Source organism: Opisthocomus hoazin, chromosome 9 (assembly GCF_030867145.1).
Source record: "Opisthocomus hoazin isolate bOpiHoa1 chromosome 9, bOpiHoa1.hap1, whole genome shotgun sequence".
NCBI classification, from domain to species: domain Eukaryota; kingdom Metazoa; phylum Chordata; class Aves; order Opisthocomiformes; family Opisthocomidae; genus Opisthocomus; species Opisthocomus hoazin.
In genome coordinates, this window is record NC_134422.1 from 31,896,801 (window position 1) to 31,917,572 (window position 20,772).

Below are 20,772 nucleotides of genomic sequence, written 5' to 3' on the forward strand. Positions count from 1 at the left end.
GAGTCCAAAATTGCATAGATCTTACAGAGAGAGAGAAGGCATGTCCAAGCGGCTTGATTACTGTGTGACGTATAGCTGTGTAGATCTGGAGATGTCGCAGACACAGCTGTGTATTCACGTAGTGATTTCTGATTCAAAGAATTGTTTTCTTAATCTGCAGTCAGTACTGCTTGACGGTGGTAACTGGCTAGCTGTGATGGTGAACCCCAGAAGTCTTGTGGTTGATTACTGTATTTTACTGCGGATCTCTCTTCAGCCCAGCTGTAGCATAGCTGGCTGCTTGGAACACTTTAATTTCTTTCTTTTTTTTTTTTTTTTTTACTTTTTCCCTCTCAGAAAACAGTCGATTCCAAAACTGCTGTTTAAGATTCTCATAGCTTCCTCCACTGAAGATGATATCGAAACTCAAGTTACGAGATACAACCACACAATATGTGGTATTGCGGTTAGAGGAAATAGTGAAGACTTGTTTTAATAAGAGGAAGTGAGAGGTGAAGTATTCGTAGCTGCCTTACAGATTGCTGTAGATGCTGTCTAGTGAGCAGAGATTTTAAAGGGTAAAGAATTTTCTCAACTCTTAGAAACAAAGCAGGAAAATTTTACTTCCCAAGGAATTACAGAAGTTGTTAAAAGCAGTTAGCAGCTTGATATTTATCATCTGCTGATATAAATTTCAGATTTGATGTCATTGTGCTTAGAGCTGTTAATTGTTCATCGTTTGCTGTTTACTGACCTTCTGTGCTGTTGTTGTCTTCTGAAATATTTTTAAGTTTGTTGGTTTTAAGGAAGAGTATCTAAATGTATGTTTTTTTTGTCCTTGAGAGTGACATGGAAAATACAAAAACTGGAGTTACTAAGGTAGTAGTGGATGATGAGACAAAACTCACATTTGATCTGTATGGAGGTGGATTTTTTGTTGCTGTTATTTTGAAGGATGACCCTTTGCCTGCTGCTTTCATCTGTCGTTTGTACTGGGACCAGCATTAAGCATAAACTTGAAAATCTTACCATTGTGGTTTATCTCCTGGTTTGTTTCTTCTACTTTTTAAGAATTTATCTCAATTATCCAGGACAACAATTGTATTATTGCTTTTCCATGTAATTATTTTGTCATTACTTGCCTACAACCAGACCTCTGTAAGTCAAAGACAGCAGGGATTTTTTCATGCCATCCTGGCTCAGATGAAGCCTGGATTTTGTGGTTGCCTTTCAGAGCAGACTGAGACCGTGTTGGTAAGCTGTGTGTAGTGCTGCTGGTACTGTAAAATAAAATGTATTTTTCAAGACTGGTGGCAGAGAAATAACCTTGTTTTCTGTGGGCCTGTCTTTTGTTTGTTTCTAAAGCCCTTGGATACCATGAAGTATTTACAGTAAGATATTTAATCTTAAAATACCTGAAGTATGGATGTAGCCAGAGTAAATCAAGAGAGCGCAATTTTGATGAATGTCGAAGCAGTGCTACTGTCAACAGAACTGCTAGTGATAAAAGTTAAGGTTTTGAATTACTTAGAGTATATGTTATTTGAACATGATGAATTAATTTAGAATTAATTGCTTTGCTAGAATGTTCTGTTGTTCTTCACGGTACAAATTCTACCTTTGTGTGCAAAATTCTTTCTTAAAATGTCATTTAAAAAATTCTTTGGAAATTTTGGACTTTGGCAACTCTGATGATTACACAGTATATGAAAAATGAGAATCTTAAACCAATTCTTAGATATGAACTTCATAACCAAACTGAAGTCATAGTTAAGGAACAGAAGAAGTATTTGTCCAGGCTTTAACTACCTTTATCTTTACCATTACAAACTAAAAGTGTGGTCCCAATCCTATTATGAGCACCATATAGCATAGTATGAAGCCAGATTTAAAGTCATTTAGCAGGTGTTAATTGCCAGTTAGTTCTTTAAAGATGCAATAGTGGGACTATTGGATTTTTACCTGTATTGAGAGTATTACTTGTTAGCCATTTTAAAGACTAAGTACTTTCTGTTTTCCCTGTTTGTTTTCTCCTCTGCAGTAGTTGAAGTACATACTCTTTTCAAAAGAGCAAGAGAAGGCATATGCTGTGAGTGAAGGAGGACGACTGCTTCAAGTCTCCTGTGGTAAAATGGTGACAAATTGACCAGATCAGCCAAGGCTGAATAGAGGTCAAATCTTACTTCACCAGCCTTTTACGCTGCTTGTGAGATTGGGGTGAAGAAAAAGATCTCCAAAGCTGGACTAGAGAGGACTTCACAAATTCTAAACATTGCAGGGGACAGTTGCAAAAGCCTGTTGACTGCTTCATTAATAGAACCAGTTGAAGTGTACTGCTTTGCTCAGGCACTACAGCGATTCTTCAGGAAAAAGTAGGAGAGATTTTAGGTGACTGGCAGAACATGGAGGAGTTTCCAATTGCAGAGCTCTGAAGTTTGGAAGGGTGTAGGATTAGATTACCCTTTTGCCACTGAGCTTTGTGCTGGAGTGCAGAGCTTTAAGCTGAGAGGAAAAGCTCATAAAAATCCAGTTTTCAATTGTAAGGTTGGTATTAGAAAGAATGGATAATGTCTTCAGGTTGTCAGGAAGTGTCTTAGGGTGTGGCAGTATTGCTTCCAGTGCTGGCTGGATGTCAGCAGTTCTTTAAAGGTTAAGATGACAGTATGTGTTTGTCTGTTTGTGTCTGTGATTTTGGAGGAATAATTATATAGCGGGAATACTGTCCTGCTGATAAGAAGAGGAGGAAGCTCCAAACTCACTCACAGTCAGTGCTGACAATTAAAAAAAAAAGCCTTTGCTCAGGAGGCAAACAAAAATGGATGATATCATGTCACGTTATTTTTTTTAACTTGGAAAAGTAACTGATTTGGTAAAGAAACAGACTTTCTAATAAAGTGTAAAAATGTCACATATCTTCTAAAATATACAGAGAGAAAGCCAGGTGTATTTATCCTTTTGCATCAAGTATAGATACCCAGAATTATCTTGCATTTTTTCTTTGCTTACAAATACAAATTACGTGCCCCCTAATTACTGTTGATTTGCCCTGCCATGTGTTGTTGACACAAAACAAAATCCAATTTTAGTTGCAAGACACTTTGAAGAACATGTGCAGAGGAGATACAGCTAATACGTCTTAAGAGTTCCCACTTTAGATTCAGAATAGACAGGGCATTCCCATTGACTTGCTTTCTTTTATTAAGATGTTACTTTATAAATTGCACTTAAGGAAAGTTTTGTGACAGTGAAACTTATCTTCATCTTTTTTCTTTGCATTTTACCTGCCCCTTGTTTGATTAATAGAACTAAGTGTTTACTGAAACAGGTGTTACAAGAGGGCAATGTGAATTGATCAATGTACAGACAGTGTCAAACCAGGTGTATTTTTTTCATCGGTGAGGTGGCAGGTCACTCTAGTATGGAAAACTTAGTAGAAATTTTACATGTTGACCTTAGCAAGGCTGCTGACATTATCTCATCTGATTGTTCTCACAAAAAATCTGAGGAAGTACAGTCTGGATGAAATTGTAGTGATAAAAGCAGATGGGTAACCATATTGGGGAACGGTTACGAAGATCTCATTGTTGGTCCACGGTTCAGCAGGGTCTCGTTGGGGTGTGTCTTGCCTCTGGTTCCAGTTGCTCTTTGTATTAAACAACCTAGATGATGACCACAGCATGCTTAATAAATTTGTAGGTAGGAAACTGGGAGAAGCTACAGAAATAATGAAGAACCTAACTGGAATTCAGTTTGAGCTTAACAAATTACAAGTATGGTGTAACAAACTTCGAGGTGGCTGAGCAAGTATGATTGTAAGCCATTTTATGCCTGGTGAAATTTAAAACACAAAATGAAAAGTAGTGAGCTAGCAAGTCTGCAGAAAATAGCTGGGAAGGGTTAGGGGCATGCCAGGGCAAATGTGAGCCAACTGAGTTTTGCTGCAAAAAATCAGGGATGACATGAGGCTTTGTAAACGTGTGAGCAACATAGTCTGAAGACAAAGGAATTAACCCATTTGCTCTACATGGCATGCATTGAGTCTCATCTGAAATGTATCTGTTTTGACACACTTTTCAAGAAAGATGCGGACAAAGTGGAGAAGGTCCAGAGCAGAATAATAAGAAAGACCAGTGATGCAGAAAATTTCATGCATTAAGAAAATCAAAGATTTTGTTTAAAGTAAATTAACAGTGATACAAGTTTCTAAGTGTTTAGGACATTCGGAGAGAGAAGGGGAATAGTTTGTGCAATTCAGTATCACCACAGAGATAGAGAAGTGATGAATTAAATTGTAGTGAGAAAAGTTTAATTTAGATCTTAGAACTTCCTAATGGAAAAGATTGCTAAATGTTGGAAAAGACTGTGAGAACATTGTTTGAATGTAGCCTGTTGGAGACCTGTCAGTAAAGATTTGGCAGACATCTCCCAGGAGTAGTATAGATACAGTTGATCTTGCTTTGGAGCAGGAAAGTGAAGTGGGGTAGGCAATTTCTCAAAGACCTTTCTGGCCTTTTCTTCTGATTTCACAGGAGTGTACATTTTAATTGACTGGGTCTCTGAGTAGAGATACATTGGGATTTAGAATAAGGTATGTGCTTTGGGGTTCAAGACACATCAAATAATGAATAATAGTGGGGAAGACATCTTGCTTAGGTCTAGGAAACACCAGACTGACTTTTAATACCTTTAATTGTAATTTTGAATTAATATGAAAGTGTGTTGTCTTTAAAAATTTTGAAAGGTCATGCATGAAAAGTGCAATACTTGTTAAATTTGTAATAATTTTGAGCCATATTTTGGATATGTCCAAGGCCTACAGAGACTGTACAAAAATTAGTCAACTAGAGACTTTCTTCTGATTCCAGATCCTGGCTGGATCATGGGAACAATACAGTTCTGGTTGAATCTGTTAGCATAGTTTATATATCAAAATACAGGTTTACCTTTTGTACAAGTATCATTTATGTAACTGCAAATGTCAGTAATGTAATTTACTTGATACAAGATTACCCAAGTGATACTGGTGTAGGACAGTTAAATTTTAGCCATCAAAGGTATTAAACTATAATAATTTGTCCATGTGTGACCAACTAATTCTTGCATCTGCTTGCATAGCTATTAAGAGGGACAAGGCTTCATCCACAAAGCTTATTGGGACCAGCCTGTTTATTATTAAACTTAGGCTTCCACAAAACCTAAAATACAGCTAAGCAATTGTTGCAGGCTTCATCAGAGATGAGAAATCTTAGTGTATTTCCATTTACTAATGAAAGTTCCTAACTTGGGGAATGGCGTATTTTTTACTGTCATTGAAATTCCATCAGTTTTCTGTTTAAATTCGGAGTTTTTTAGTGCAGATTTGTTTGTAAAGTAAACTTGAAGGTGAGGTGATGTGTTGACTAAGATTATTTCAATATATGTTACCACAGTCCAGTGGAACTGTGTTCAGCTATGATTTATCTCAAGTCCACAGTAGCAGTAAATCAAGATCTCCAGAAGTAATGAAAACATGTTAAATTGCTGCAAAATGTGACTTGCTTTACAATCATCTGCTGATGTATGAGGTTTTGGGGATGAAAATGGGAATTTGTTCATTGAAATAGCCCTGTTTTTCTTTTATTGGGAAACAGCCCTGGTAATCATTTGGAATAGGTTGGGTTTAGCAACAAAAAGGTTATAAAAAGTATTTCCATAATACAGTAACTTATTTAGGCTTTTTATTAATCATCGTACCCCATGTAACTCGGGTAATACTTCCCAGTGTTCTTATTCAAGGACGTGGCAGGTTTATGTAAAAGGCGTGAGTGAAGTTTAGGTGTTCTAAATGCAAGTTTGCACACTGTATGCTGTGCCTTGGCACTGAATTTTGACAGTGGTTGTACCTGAGTATAAGCTTCCCTTTATTCATGTCACATCAGCTGGATATGTGTAGTAATTTTGTTGATGGATGTTTTTTTATTCTCCTCCAACATACTCTGCCCTGAAGTAGGAAGTAAAATGTTAGGCTTTTATTTTTGCAGTGATAGCTGTAACTGTACTGGGGCAAAAGATTTTCTTGCCATGTCTCTTAATGTTGGTGTAATCTGGGCCAAAGGTGGTTGTACTGGATTCTGTGTTATTCTTTAGAGGCTACTTATATTAAATGTAGACCTTAAGCAGGTTTTTGTTGTTGGATGTTTTCTTGTTGGCTGCTTCTGAGTGAGTACAACCTAGAAAGTGGAGCTATGTAGTATTATGTAGTATTCTTTATTTTCAAAGCGAAAACAGTACAGAGCAACCTAATAACATCAAGTGAAAAACAGAGTCTGAATTTTGTTTAATAATAATAGTCTAGATAACTAGATTATTAGGATAGGTAGGAAAAAGCTGCTGTATTTCAAAACTTATGGCATAGTGAAGCATCTCAAAACAGTAAATGCAGTCTGATCTCTCTGAAGTTTGATGAGCTGTGCATATGATAGCAAATTAGTATTCTGAATAACGAATCTGTTAGCTATACAAATCATATTGTTCTTGTTAAGAGTTGGATGCACAGGATCAGATCAGGAAAATATGTTCACTTAGCTGAGAGCTTATCATAGCAGAGTACCATTCTGAAGTGCTGTGGAAAGAAATGCTGTGTAACTTGATAGAAATCCAGTGCCTAAGTCCTTTTTATGTTTTAATAACATAGATTAGTTTCTAACAGTAGCTTTGCATCATCTTTTTAAGCATAACTGCTTGACAGCTGGTTAGTAATGTGCAAAGGAATTTAGGTATGACTGCTGGGAAACTCTTTCAGTATAATATTTTGGGGCTGAAGCAGCTGGAATCCCATAGCTTCAGAGCTGTATTCCATGAATGCTGCACTAGTAAGAACACTTTTAATTCTTGAATTTCTTTTTAATGCTCAAAAAATGTAGCCAAGATAAGAAATGAAGAAAGGTTATTGCAGTCCACTTAGGGGGAAAAAGTGGTATCTGAGGCTGATTGAGAAAGGGATACTGCATTTGGCTAATTCTCAAAATTCTGTTTGAATGCTAGAGAGCTGTATATGGCAAAGTGATCTTTGTGTGCTGTACAGTGATGTTCCTAGCTATGACAGTACTGACAAGGGATATTGTATACAAATTGTATACAATTTACAAACTGAAGCACAGGAAGTTCCGTCTGAACATGAGGAAGAATTTCTTCCCTCTGAGGGTGACAGAGCACTGGAACAGGCTGCCCAGGGAGGTTGTGGAGTCTCCTTCTCTGGAGATATTCAAGACCCACCTGGACAAGGTCCTCTACAGCCTACTGTAGGTGACCCTGCTTCGGCAGGAGGGTTGGACTAGATGACCCACAGAGGTCCCTTCCAACCCCTAACATTCTGTGATTCTGTATTGACTAATACAACTATTAAAAGCAAAAGCTGCCTTTCTTATTGGTATTCTAAGATCATTTCCCTCAAAGTCTTTGTTCTTTCTGCAGTACAAAATTGTGGTTATGTGCCTTACCACACTTTCACACTTGTGTGAAATCACTAGGATTGGGGTTTGTATTTTCATTCTTTTATGCCTTCTAGAGTAAACTGTAGTGATCTTGAGCTTCATAGGTCTGTTTGCTGTTGTAGGAGAGGTTTAGCTTATGTTGACTGTTTTACATGTGATGTTGAATGCAGGTAACAGTATGGATGAAAACTGTATTGATGCAACAACAGCTAGTAATGAAGTAATACCAGTTCTTAGAAAGAAGCTGAGATGCTGTGGAACATGGGAGGGGGAAGTAAAAGGCATTGACCCACTGGTTTGGTGGGGTCTGTCTTCCTCTTTCTATTCACTCTGTGTCGGTAGGTTTGTACAGCTTTTTAGAAGTTGGAATTTTGAAATGTATGAAGGATACCTTTAACCTTTTATATCTTGCAGCAGTTTTCTTTCTTATCTATGGATCACTCTCGTGTAGTTTATTAGTAGGAAGAATTACTGTTGCTTTAAGTGTGAGGTTAGCAAACAAACAATGGGAAGGAGCAAAGCTCTCTTGCATATTCAGATATATTGAGGGAATTGCCAGTTAGACTGAGGATAATATTTGTCATCTCTGGGAACTGAGTTCCTGAAGCCATGTGAGGATGTGCATGTTACTGTTTTCAGACATCTGTTTCCATGTGAATGATCTATGTGTAAGGGCTTGGGCAGAAAAAAAATTTTAGTAAACATTTTGGAGAGCGGATTTATAGATGGAAAAACATCTGTTGCTAGGAAAAAATAAGAAGTGTATGGGGAAGTAGTATTTGAATTCAGACTGAAAAATTTAGGAAGTCAACGGTGGCAGATTTCTTGTCTCCTGTGTAACAGCAACCATATTGGAATTCAACAGGTCACAAATATGTGTTGTCTGTTAAGCTGTCTTCTTAGTTTGTAATCCTTCTTTCAGTAGAGAAAGTTATATAATGGGTGGCAAAGACAGCAAATGGAAATAATCTGACGCAGATTCTGACAAACTCATGACGTAGTTAAGATTCATAAATTTGAGGCATGCATGGTTTAATTTTTTGATGCCTATTTACAGTATAATTTATACTTTTGAAATTAAGGTTTGTACAGAATAGATCTTCTGTGGCACGTGGTGTTGCTGCTGTAAGAATACTGAAGCAACTATTTAATATCTAACTGGTACTGTGAGTGTTGCTGAATTTATTTTCATTATAAATTCCTCTTGTAGTATTATAGATCTGATATCTTAATAAAGTTTAGTATTTCTGTGGAAAAATTAGCAAATGTGAGAGTTTTGGTATTAGAGTAGTGTGTTACCATACATCATGATCGTCATGTACTGTCATAGGATTTTTAGAAACTTACAATAATGACTGTTTTTTGTTGTGTTTTGTTTTTTTTTCTTGGCTACCGTTTCTTTTTCAGGTATGTAAAACTTCACTGAGTTTCTCTATTTTTTTCCCCTGTAGTTGCATGTGATGTTTGTTAAGTCCTTTGTTTCTCTCCCTACCTGAACTTAGTTTGGAAATACTATTAGAAGTAACATGTCTCAGCATACGCACAATGCTTTGCACAACAGTAAAATTCTAATAAGCACATGTAAAGTTGTTTGTGAGTATTAGAATAATCACCATCCAGTAGAAAGTGTGCTGCCTAGAGTAAGAGATGGTCGTAATGTTATCTTGGATGTAGGTAATAGTGTATTAGTTCACTTAAATGTAACATATTTTAGAATTTAAGAGTAATTTGTTTATATGTAATTTTTCTCTCTTTTTATTACACTGCTTTCCCAGCAAGGACAAGTTTGGAAGGTTTGCAAAGCTTTTCACCTTCCCTTTGCCCGCTTTCAGAATCGGTCTCATACTTCATGACTTCTGTCTCTACAGTCCACAAATCAGTCACAGAAATCAGTGTGGAAAAGTTTTTAAATGAGCTGTCATTTGAGTTCACTGTGTTGCTTAGAAATGCCTAGCATGTAATTTAGTTTTGCATGAGACACAAAACTCCTTTGCAAATCCCTATGAGGACTATAAAACTAAATGAATATTTGAGAAAATACAATTTGAGCACAACTTATGTTATGTAAGTAATGCTGCTTTTATTATGTTTATCCAAACTCAGTGGTATACATGGCTCGCTAGTCAGAGTAGTTGAGAAGTAGTAGTGTGTCTGACAGCATGCACTATAGCTGGCAAAAGTAGGTGCTTCGGCAGTTGTTTGTCCACAGAAGCTGTCCTGATATGTCTACGCAAGTTGAGAGACCTAACACTTAGTTGCAACTTCTGTTCAAATAAAAATTTAGTGAAGTTTCTTTGATTGCTGCTTTTAAAGCACAGCCTATGCTACTGTAGGAGTAAAGAAGATGAGCAAAACTTGAGTTCTTAGTCTAAGGAAATAAGATACTGTAGACAAGTACTGGTGGTTTTATTGTGGGATGAAAGATTTTCTGGCAGTTAACAATTTAAAGCAAAAATAAATGCAGATTGGTGATGGGGCTTTTAGTTTTGTTCCACAAAGGATAGTTTAATCATTTAACATGCCCACCACTGTCCTCCACAGATGATGACATGATTGAATTTTCTGACAGTTTATTAACTCCGGATGAATACAACACTACCTCAAACCTGAAATAGCATTTAAAGGAAACAATTTTTTTTTTTCCTTCTTCTTTTAGGATTGAGTTTTCTCCCTCACTGCTGTTCTGCACTAACTGCTTTGATACTTCCATGCATCTTTTTCAGTAGAAGAGCATCTCTGTACTGTTTCCCATTGCATATTTCAGCTGTGACAGTCCCTGCACTTTGCCTTTCATTTTATCACCTGCTCACTAAAAACAAACAAAAAAAGAATCTTTCTAGATTGTCTTCTGATTTGCAACTATCACTTAGCTTTACATGGATGATTGTGTTTTTACTTCATTTTTTATTTTATTTTTTTATAGGCATGCGGTGACCCCAAAGCCAAACCATCCTATCTTATTGACAAAAACCTGGAATCTGCTGTCAAATTCATAGTCAGGAAGTTTCCAGCAGTAGAAACACGCAACAACAATGTAAGTAACTAAATGGCTGTATATAGTATTTTCTCGATACCCTGCAGCACTTGTTGCTCAAATCTGTGAGATTTTATGTGTTCTTATAAAGCATCTGATGGTGACTGGTGCAGATGGAATATAGTTGTTGATTCAGATGTCTGACAGGATACTTAAGAAAGAACTATCTCCAAAGAGAGAATATTATACTTCAATTCTGGATTGGTTTTGTTAGGGTAGGACACTTTCTGGTTTTCTTTTTGCCTACTGTCTTCTGTTCCATTTCAGAAATAGCAGAAATTCTTGGTGATCAGACAGATTGCAGAAGATGGTAGTTGCATAACTTTATATCTGGTGGGACCTGATTAGCAGATCAATAAAAGGCACCTGACTGCAAAGTGGGAAAATGCATGTGTACTTTGCAGGTGCTCATACCTTAAAGGTGCCCTTGCCTGTAGGGTCAATCTGTATGGGAGTAAAGAATGCTTTAGTACGTAAGGAGAAATCTTGTGAAGTACAAAAATATGGAAATATAATTGTTTCCTCTTCAGACGTAGTGAGTTCAGTTGCAACAGGAAATTACTTTTCACCCTAGTGATCCAATATTACTGAATTTAACTTTGTAGCCTTTTAGAGATAATTAAGATTTTTAGATTACAGGTAGGCATTTTGGCAGGTGGTGTACACTGGTTTCTCTGTTTCAGTTAGAAAGTCAAGGAAAAGATTTTTGTTTTACCTGCTTATATTTCTTTCCAAAGGTGGAAAGTGGAGGTAGGTGTTGGGTTTGCATGTTCCCTGCATGCAACTACTTGCATGTGTGCTTGAGAGGTTTAGGCTTGCTTTGAGTATTCAGGTTTCTGCAGAATAGTAGTGGGAAGAATTAGTTTCTTTTACAATGCCATCTAGAATTCCTATGTAATGTCTTCAGTAATAACAATGAAAAAAAAAGATAAAATCTTTCCCTTGTGGAGGAAACAGCTTCAGTAACAATATGCTGTCTCAACTTAAAACTTGTATCTGCTTTGCACTGTTTAATATTGCTCATCTCTGTATTGAATCTGATTGTGTTAGTAACAAGTATGGTAAATTTATCAAATTTATGTAAAAGTAGTAAACTCTTTAAACCATGTTTGGTAAATGCTTCTGCATTCTCTAAACTTCAGTGGCAGATCTACTATTAAATGTAAAAGATTATGTGCATAGAATTTGTTTAATGCAGTTGCGTGTGTGCTCTGTATGTCTTCTGGTTGTTGACTATGAATTTGGAGCTTAATGAACGATAGATATTTAAGGATCTGGTACTATGAAGTTTATGGAAAGAGATCAAAGCTAACAATATATTTTGACAATCACAGTTTCTAAAATAGGACACGCTTATAAGATTTTTTTCATTGTCTTGTGTTTGTTTACTATGAGCCAGCTAGGCCTGTGCTTATTAAGCATGCTTATTAAAAGCCTACCCTCGTTAAGTATCAGCACGCTTGAAAATAATGATTTTGAGTTCTAGCCATAGGCAGCTGGGCTTTCCTTCCCTGCGGTCAGAGCTGACAGGAGTTTTCTTGTCTTAGTTATTATTTACAGATGTTTTCCTGTAGAGTGTTGTATCTCCCAAAATAAACCTTTACCCGTAACAGATACCTAATGAGACAAAAGCCATATCGTGTGCAGAGAAATTTCTAGTTTGATATAAGATAAAATTTTGTTTGTAAACCTTCAAAAAGTCACACACAGCTATCTCCTGGTCAGAAAGATACTCTCTTCCTTACTCTTCCTTTGTCTCCCTCCTCCTGCTGGCCAACAGCCAACTCACCGTGTATTAGGAGGGCACACCAGTGAGTTCCCTCAGTAGGGAAACGGGTGATGGGAGACTTAAAAGGGCAAAAGGCTTATTGGAATAAGGACACATCAATTAACGAAGTATTGCAAAGGATTATTGCAGGGGAAATAGTTGAGAAATCATAACCTGTGCTTCCTTCTTGCAGCAATAATTCCAGGACAGCCTTTCAGGGAGGGGTTTTGAATTTTGTACATTCAACTGCAGCAGTCGCCATAGCTTAGCATTGTGCACCTGTACGGTTAGTAATACTTATTGACATGTCAGTAGGTGATGTTGCCAAACAAGCTTGCATTCAGTTAGGGAAAGGGAATCAGCAGTGCCTGCTTTTTGGATTTTTTTTGACCTGTTCTTAGCTGTTTGTTTTTCTGGTGTACCATCATTTACAGTGTGTTGCGTGTCAGAGGTGAACACCACGTTTTATTCAAGGGTATGAGCAGTCTTTACTGTAATCAGATGGGTGCCTGATCTTGAAAAGCCTATGTTTTTATTCTTTTGAAACAAGTGATTCTGTTATGTTTGCTATTGACAGCTTTTACATCTTTATTCACAAAAAATACAGCTCCTAGTTTCGCTCTCCCTGCAGTGTTTGCTGTGCTGAGTTAGACTAGAGCGATGTCTGACAGTTGCTGATTTTCGATGTTGTAGCAAGAGTGAAAGTTTATGAGCAGTTAAAAAAAAAAAAAAATGAAGTGCATGATGAATCCTTGCTGCCCAGGCTGAAAAATGAAATGAAGCAGTTCATCTTCCAAAGGATCGATTATAGATAACTCTGGACCTCATCAGTTCATAACTCTTCTCTCCTGTTGTCTGAGGGCAGTCCCTGTGATCTCTTACACTTACTCTTTCTTCTTCAATCAGCATCATGAACTTTATAACCTTGACAATGTGAAGTTTGAAGACTGAGCTCTTAAATCGAGTGTTAATGATGTTGTACAGCAGTGCAGTACTGCTTAATAGTGTATGAAACCTGCAGAAGGAGGGAATGTATGTGAACAGTCATTTCAAGGACTGACAAAGTGAGAAATAAACATTTTAGAGTCCTATTTGAAAAGGATACTATATAATAGTAAAAAGTATCTGTCTTCTGCACTTGGGAAACCTTAGTATTTATATTTATTTAAGCTTTGTTTTGAAAAAGCCCTCTAAGTTGGAGAAGCCTTCCAAAAGCTTAACACCACCATTGTTCTTGGTCAGATCAGTGATCCCCGGTATCAATACAGGCTGGGGGATGAAAGGATTGAGAGCAGCCCTGCTGAGAGGGACTTGGGGGTACTGATAGACGAAAGGCTGGACATGAGCCGCCAATGTGTGCTGGCAGCCCAGAGGGCCAACTGTGTCCTGGGCTGCATCAAGAGAGGCGTGGCCAGCAGGTGGAGAGAGGTGATTCTGCTCCTCTACTCTGCTCTGGTGAGACCTCACCTGGAGTACTGCGTTCAGCTCTGGAGCCCTCAGCACAGGAAGGACATGGAACTGTTGGAGCGGGTCCAAAGGAGGGCTACAAAAATGATCCGAGGGCTGGAGCACCTCTCCTATGAGGACAGGCTGAGAGAGTTGGGCTTGTTCAGCCTGGAGAAGAGAAGGCTGAGGGGAGACCTGATTGCAGCCTTTCAGTACTTAAAGGGAGCCCATAGGAAAGATGGGGACAATCTTTTTAGTAGAGACAGCAGTGACAGGATGAGGGGTAATGGTTTTAAACTAAAACAGCGTAGGTTTAGGCTAGATATAAGGAAGAAATTCTTTACAATGAGGGTTGTGAAACACTGGAACGGGTTGCCCAGAGAGGTAGTGGAGGCCCCATCCCTGGAAACATTCAAGACCAGGTTGGACAGGGCTCTGAGCAACCTGATCTAGTTAGCGGTGTCCCTGCTCGCTGCAGGGGGGTTGGACTAGATGGCCTCTAGGGGTCCCTTCTGACCCAAAACTTTCTATGATTCTATGATCTGATTGTGCTAGAATTGACTCAGGGTAGTATTTATTTTTACTGAATTTCCTAGACTAGCTTCAGAAGAAAAGTTCCAAAGAGAGGGATGCAGAAGCAGCCTGTTTTTTAGACCTCAGCCTCTGATAAGGTGTACCGGCAAAGCTCTCACCACAGACAAGTTGGAAGAGAACATATGAAACTCTGAAACAATGTAATAGGACCTAAAAATTACTCTTGTTAAGGGAGAAGCCAGTGCCTGAGCATTCACACACCATTCAAGGAGTCACACACACACACCACTTTAACTGCTAGGACCAGAGTCCCTTTGCAGCGGGCGACTCCAGTGAGCTGACGGGTGTCCATTTTCGACTCCTCACACACACGCACTCACTCTAGGGTGCTTCCTCAGGCTCGACCATAGGTTTCCTGAAGCAGAGTCTCCAATGTGATGTATGCCAGACAAATTTACTGAGTGGTACAGTGGTGTAAAACACCTCGAGCTCAGGGACTCCTGAACAAAGAAATCCCTGGGCAATTCTGCCCTGACAATTTAAGTTCCCATGTTGCACAAGTTCTCCACATGGTGTACAAGTGGCAGCTGATCCAATGGTGTTCACAGAATCACAGAATCACAGAATAGTAGGGGTTGGAAGGGACCTCTGTGGGTCATCTAGTCCAACCCCCCCGCCGAAGCAGGGTCACCTACAGCAGGCTGCACAGGACCTTGTCCAGGCGGGTCTTGAATATCTCCAGAGAAGGAGACTCCACAACCTCCCTGGGCAGCCTGTTCCAGTGCTCCGTCACCCTCAGAGGGAAGAAGTTCCTCCTCATGTTCAGACGGAACTTCCTGTGCCTCAGTTTGTGCCCAGTGCCTCAGTTTGTGCCCAAACTTGTGTTATTTGGGTCTGGGGTCTCTTTTCCCCTTGGTTGTCTCTAGGCAGGCTGAAGATTCTTTCCTTATCTTCAAAGAGGCAGCTGCTGTCAGTTGGTGACTGAACTTCCTTGTCTTTTAGCTACATCTGAGTCCTTGGGGCTCTTCTTCACTGAGCTTGGCAAGGGTTCAATGACAGTTCACTGTATCCAGGTGGCAAATTCGCAATGTGTGGCTTAAGGCTTCAGTGAAGTTGGCCACTAATGCTAAGCAAGTTAGTTATATGAACATATATATATATATATATGAGTAGTATACCAGAACACAAAACAGGGACTCTTCTTACGTTTTGACTAATATTTTCTGTAACACTCGTTTCTTAGCCAGCAGTAACATTTTATGCCATGTCAAGCCAGAATAAAATACTTTACAATGAGGAACTGGAGATGCAGAGAGAAAAGATGTAGATTTTCTGTAGATGTGAGTAGGGTCTGAAAAATCTGCTGCCTGCACTGTGTCTTTTTGTGATGGGGCTAGCCTTCTTTCTGCTTTCCAAAACACTGCATATAGGAAGTAGTGAGAATTTCTGTCTTTTCTTGAACGTATGTTTTTCTTTGACTCATTACTCCTTAGCAATTTTTCTGTAGAAAAACTTCCTACATTTTGAAATGTCTGCAAGAGAAGTTGATGCTTAGTCATTGCTTAGCAGTAAGCAGACCAGGGAAACATTACTCAGAAGTTTGTAGGTGTATGGTTAGTGGGAGGAACATCCATGTTTTCCAGATACTGCTAGTGTTCATATTTTAGTAGCTGTCTTCCCAGTATGGTTGGTATCAATTCTGTTGTGTTTTGTATTGACTACACATTCAGATTCTTAGGAAATAGTATTTTGGGGGTTTCTTTACTTGATTTAACTGTAATAATTTTCTGCTGTATTTGGTCAGTGGGACTGGAAATAATATATGAGTAGAGTACAAGCAGTGCAAGCATTTACAGCCTGCCTAGGTTAGGATGTGTAGATATGAATTAGTTTGCTTTACATTTTATTTACTTTTCCTTCATGGATGTGTTGGCTGTTTCCTTTTAGATCCCAGTATGTATGTGTGGTCTGCTTACTGTGTCTTTCAGTTTCACTTCATAGCGAGCTGGTTGCATAGCAAATTAGCTGGATGTGGGATAAAATAATTGAAATATGCACTTTATAACCAATCAATCTTTTTTTTTTTAATTTGTGATAGGTGCTTCCAATAATTAGTCTTTTTCAAAACACTTAACTAAATACAAATAATTATTTGCTTTTTAAAGTACTCCTTTCAGCCCCTGCAAGGCGTACAGTGCCTAAAGGAAAATGTCACTTGTTTGCTTGTTTCTAATGAAGCTTTTAATACTCTAATTTGCACAGAGCTAGTGAAGATAATTTAGAAATTGTCTTCTGAGGAATCTTTGGGGTCTCAGCTGTGCTGCCTGGTATATTGGTAATCCTTTTTCACTAAGAAACAGTCATTTATTTTTGAGGAAATTATATGGGAATTAACACCTGTGGCAGCTGGTTCTTCTAGCCATGAAGACTAAAGTCCTTTCCAGGTAAGAAGATGCTGTACTTTTCTTGCACAGCTGCCTGTTCAGCTCTGCTACTGCTCAAGGAACTTACAATGCTGAAGGGACCACAAATGGGATTGGTTTTCCAAAACTCACGGAGGCAGTAATTTCATTTATGGGAGTTCCCCCTCATTAGTAAAGCTAGCTGATGAGTAACTAGTCTGTGTTCTGCTTTGTACGAGCAGTTGAGGTTTCTTATGCTTGAGAATAGGATTTACTAATGATACTTTAGTTCAGAAGAAACAGCAAAATATCTGCAACAAATAGAATTTAATCTACATTTTTGCTAAAAATCATTTAGAATTGAAATTGCTCTGCTAATGCCTTGCTCTGATACAACCATACCTACTGTTCTGATTTTGTACACAACTAGCATGTCTGATGTCTTAGTTGTTGCCTGCATAAGACTGACTTTGAAGCTTAAAATTGCTTATGCTATCATATAGTCAGAGAATAATATGTAAAATTTTTCAGCCTAACAGTCATTTGAAATTGAGCATTTTTTCTTGGTGATTCCAAAAGGTAATGCGAAAACTGGACATCTCTTTAAAGTGTTTCACCAAACAGAACTGTCATAATGTAACTTATCAAAAATGTAACTTATCACTTTTTCAAAATTATAAGTGCTATCGGTATACTGTTTATATTCATGGCTTAACCCTTGATTGTGTGTGAATTTGAGATGAAGTAGCATCTAAATACAAGTTCTTTTGTATCATTATTGGTAATAAATCATTGTAGTACACTACTGTGAGTCAAATTAGTGCATACAAGTCACTTGCCAAGGTAAACCAAACTAGTTATGTGCTCAGTCTTGTTGCTGAATAGCATATGCAATACCTGCAAAGGAGTGAATATGTGTGTAATACTTAACCTGTTTATTTCCTCCATTAAAACTGAAATCCTCTTTTGATTTGATGATTGGCAACTTAAGAGCTTGGCCATGAAAAAGCAAACTTCATTAATACCTGAAGGCTGTTTTAGTTAAGCAGTGTTACTGAGATGGCATTCCAAAATTAGCTTTCATGCATTTTAGATTAATAGTTCTTTCATGATTTCGTTACAGAAATGTAAGTATGCGGGCAGCTAGAGACGTATGTCCAAAATATTTTTATCTGTTCTGTGAACAGCACAGATGAGACGGTTATTCTGTAAATAGTTGCCTCAGGTATCAAGACCTGTGGCAAAAGCTTGTATGATACCATAATATGTAATGAGTGTAATGTAGGAATTGCTGTATAAATTTAGGTAAAAGAAAGTGAGATAATGGGGAAACTGTTGCTTACGACTGATGGGTAGATCAGTTTCTAAAGAGGAGCCTCACTGCGCTGATTGTCTGCTGTAATTAATAATATGGTCAGCCTCGGGGACAGTGACAGTTGTGGGGGGTCATGGGTGACTATTCCCTTTTCAAAGGAATTAACTTAGTGCTAGAAACTTGAAAACAAACCCAGATTAGATCTTGCAGTAGAAATACATTAGTAAGCATGTGAAGTGTTCTATTACATATTTTTATATGCAGCATATCGCTTCAGAGGCTGATTTTAAATGGAAATAAGAAAACCAAGGACACATCTATCATTCTACAGTTAATTTACAGAATTTAAAACTGATTTTCTTCATTTGATTAGATCCTTCCCTCTCCTCCCACCATTCTGCTATGGATTTTGTAGACACAGAACTTTGTTCAAATGAGTTGAATTTTTTAAGTCTTCACCTAAAGACTCTACATGTAGTAAGCATAGTGAATGTAATAAATGACAGTAAGAATACTGACAGTGGTTATTTATCCCTATCCCCAGAATTTTAGCAGTCAAAATTTGTAATGCTTCGTTTGGGGGCTTATATTCTGGGTAGTAAGATGAATTTGATGGTGTTCTTTCTGGGGATGTTGTAATATCTATGGTGTTGGTTTGCAGAAGACAGATGCAAGTGTTTAGTGATCATACTTGGAGGGAGAACATCACACTGATACAAGGAGGAGAAAATTCCCCTACCCGTCTATTCTTGGAGCATGAAATAAGGCTACTGCTACCAGTCAAATAAATATGATAAAATAGTTACAGAACTACAGTTATCCTCTGGTTTGCTACACATAAAACTCTCTGAACAACCTTTGCTGGTTGTCTCATATTTTTCCTCTGCCTTCATACTAAATTCATATTTATTCATATTGTCAATATGCCAGCATCTGTGTCATTGCTTTCTTGTCTATGAGCCATTGTGTTCATGGAAGCTTTAACTGAGGCTGTCTTGCATTTTCTGATTTGTTTTTTGCATTTTAATGTACTTTCTCCATGTTCATAATCAGTTGTGTAGAGATTTGGGGGTTTAATATGAAGAATGAAAGGCACAAGACAACTTGGTAAAGATTAGTTCCCCCTCTTGTAGGTAATGTACTTGACAGAGTGTCAGCTTCATTCTCTGGTATTAGAATCCCAATTTATAAATAACTTTCAAATAAGATTGGAGATGTGGTATTTTGTTAATAGACAAAATTATTTCAGATAAATTATTTCAAATTTTGTTTTGACCTTGCTATATTATGCTAAGATTTCTATAGCTTTTCACATGTCTTAAAGCTAATTCACTTAGTTGAGCAAAAATACTGTTGTCTTTGTTGGTATAATTTGTACTTCAGATTCTTTAAGAATAAATAAAACAGGTCTAACCAATCAACAAGGCATGGCTAGCTGTAGCAAAAAAAAAAATCTTTTGATGCTAGTAATGTTTTAAGAGTTATTTCTTCAGATTATCCTGTTTTAAAACTTCTATTGAATATTTGAAACAGAAATGTTTACTGATAAATAGAATTGCAGGCTAAGGAAAAAAGCCTCAAACCAAATACAATACGATATAGCACCAGCTATTTCTAAACAGCTGTTAGGAAATTAGTAATGGAAAGTTTTGTTGCAGTGGGTGTGGAAAGAGCTACACCCACATTCCTTAGTGATAAAAATGCAAATAAACGTCCAAGACCCTACATTCTGTAAGCTGTACTTTAAACATCGCTGATCAGGCTGTGCTGCATGAATTGAACTGTTTGCACCACACTGATTTAACAGTGATTACAGTTGCTATATTGTTTTACTTTTATTTAAAAAAATATTAATATCAAAGTTTGCTGACACGTTCAACATTTAGAGTTCAAAGAATTATCACCTTAACTCTGTACAGAAGTTTTAACATCTTTTAAGTATTTCTGGAAATGCAGGTAACTAGCTCACAGTGCACAGCAGTGATTGCTTTGTTCTTGGTTGAGTGTAATGCATACCTCCCTGTATTCTCTTACTTAATGCGCAGCTTCACAGAATTTCTGAAAAAAAGATTATTTCTGTTGCAAGCACAGTTCCCATCACTGTCTCCCTTTTTGCTGTATCTCCCCGATTCACATATTGTGGCTCAGATGTGTTGTGGATTTGAAATTGTCCTGTCCTCCAGAAATGGACACTCAATTGCTATTGGTTATAACCAAACATAGGTGTTGTGTACAACAACCTGTAATCTTGATAGTCTCCCTTACACTAAACAAAGTGCAATGCTGAGTTAGGATTGCAGTTGGAAAAAGTTGTTAAAGCATATTTGCACTTGTAGTGTAAGTTTTGGTGTTGTCGTCTTTCTGCACTAGAATTATTCTTATTTCTGAACAATAGCATGTTGTCTGTTCCTGAAAAATCGTGAAACAATTCCTCAAATTCAGCCAATTCATGCTTGTGTTAGTTGCACAGAAACAAACCCTATTTCTGCTTGGTGTTTTAAAACCTAATTACTTGCAATAAATAGTTTGAACCACTGGGTCATGATGAAGATTAAAACCAAGCATCTTAGGTGATGAATGTTTATCATGTAAGAACCATGGATTGAGGAAGCAGCCCTGAAAGTACAAAGCACTCTTTTTCCTATGGGGAGGTCCCGATTGTGGATACAAGCCTGGAGGCATACTGGAGCTCTGTAGACCTGCAGCAGCTCCAGGCTACGTGTGTGATGATGCTGGATACTTCGTTCTCTGAGCACAAGGCAGTTAAACTTTAAGGTATACACTGGAAAAGGTAGTGGTAAATTCGTACGGAGGATTAAAAT

At 37.8% G+C, this 20,772-nt stretch overlaps 1 protein-coding gene across 7 annotated transcripts in view; it reads left to right on the forward strand.

Annotated features, from left to right (window-relative positions):
• The window catches only part of NCKAP1 (NCK associated protein 1), a 63,430-nt gene that overhangs the window by 2,167 nt on the left and 40,491 nt on the right, over positions 1 to 20,772 (forward strand). For 4 of the 7 annotated variants that reach the window (XM_075430418.1, XM_075430419.1, XM_075430421.1 and 1 more), the window contains exons 2-3: positions 9,227 to 9,244; positions 10,375 to 10,485. In XM_075430418.1, the coding sequence (XP_075286533.1) occupies positions 9,227 to 9,244; positions 10,375 to 10,485 (129 nt within the window). The remainder of the gene's footprint in view (positions 1 to 9,226; positions 9,245 to 10,374; positions 10,486 to 20,772) is intronic. The other 3 variants (XM_075430420.1, XM_075430423.1, XM_075430424.1) reach the window with 1 other exon arrangement.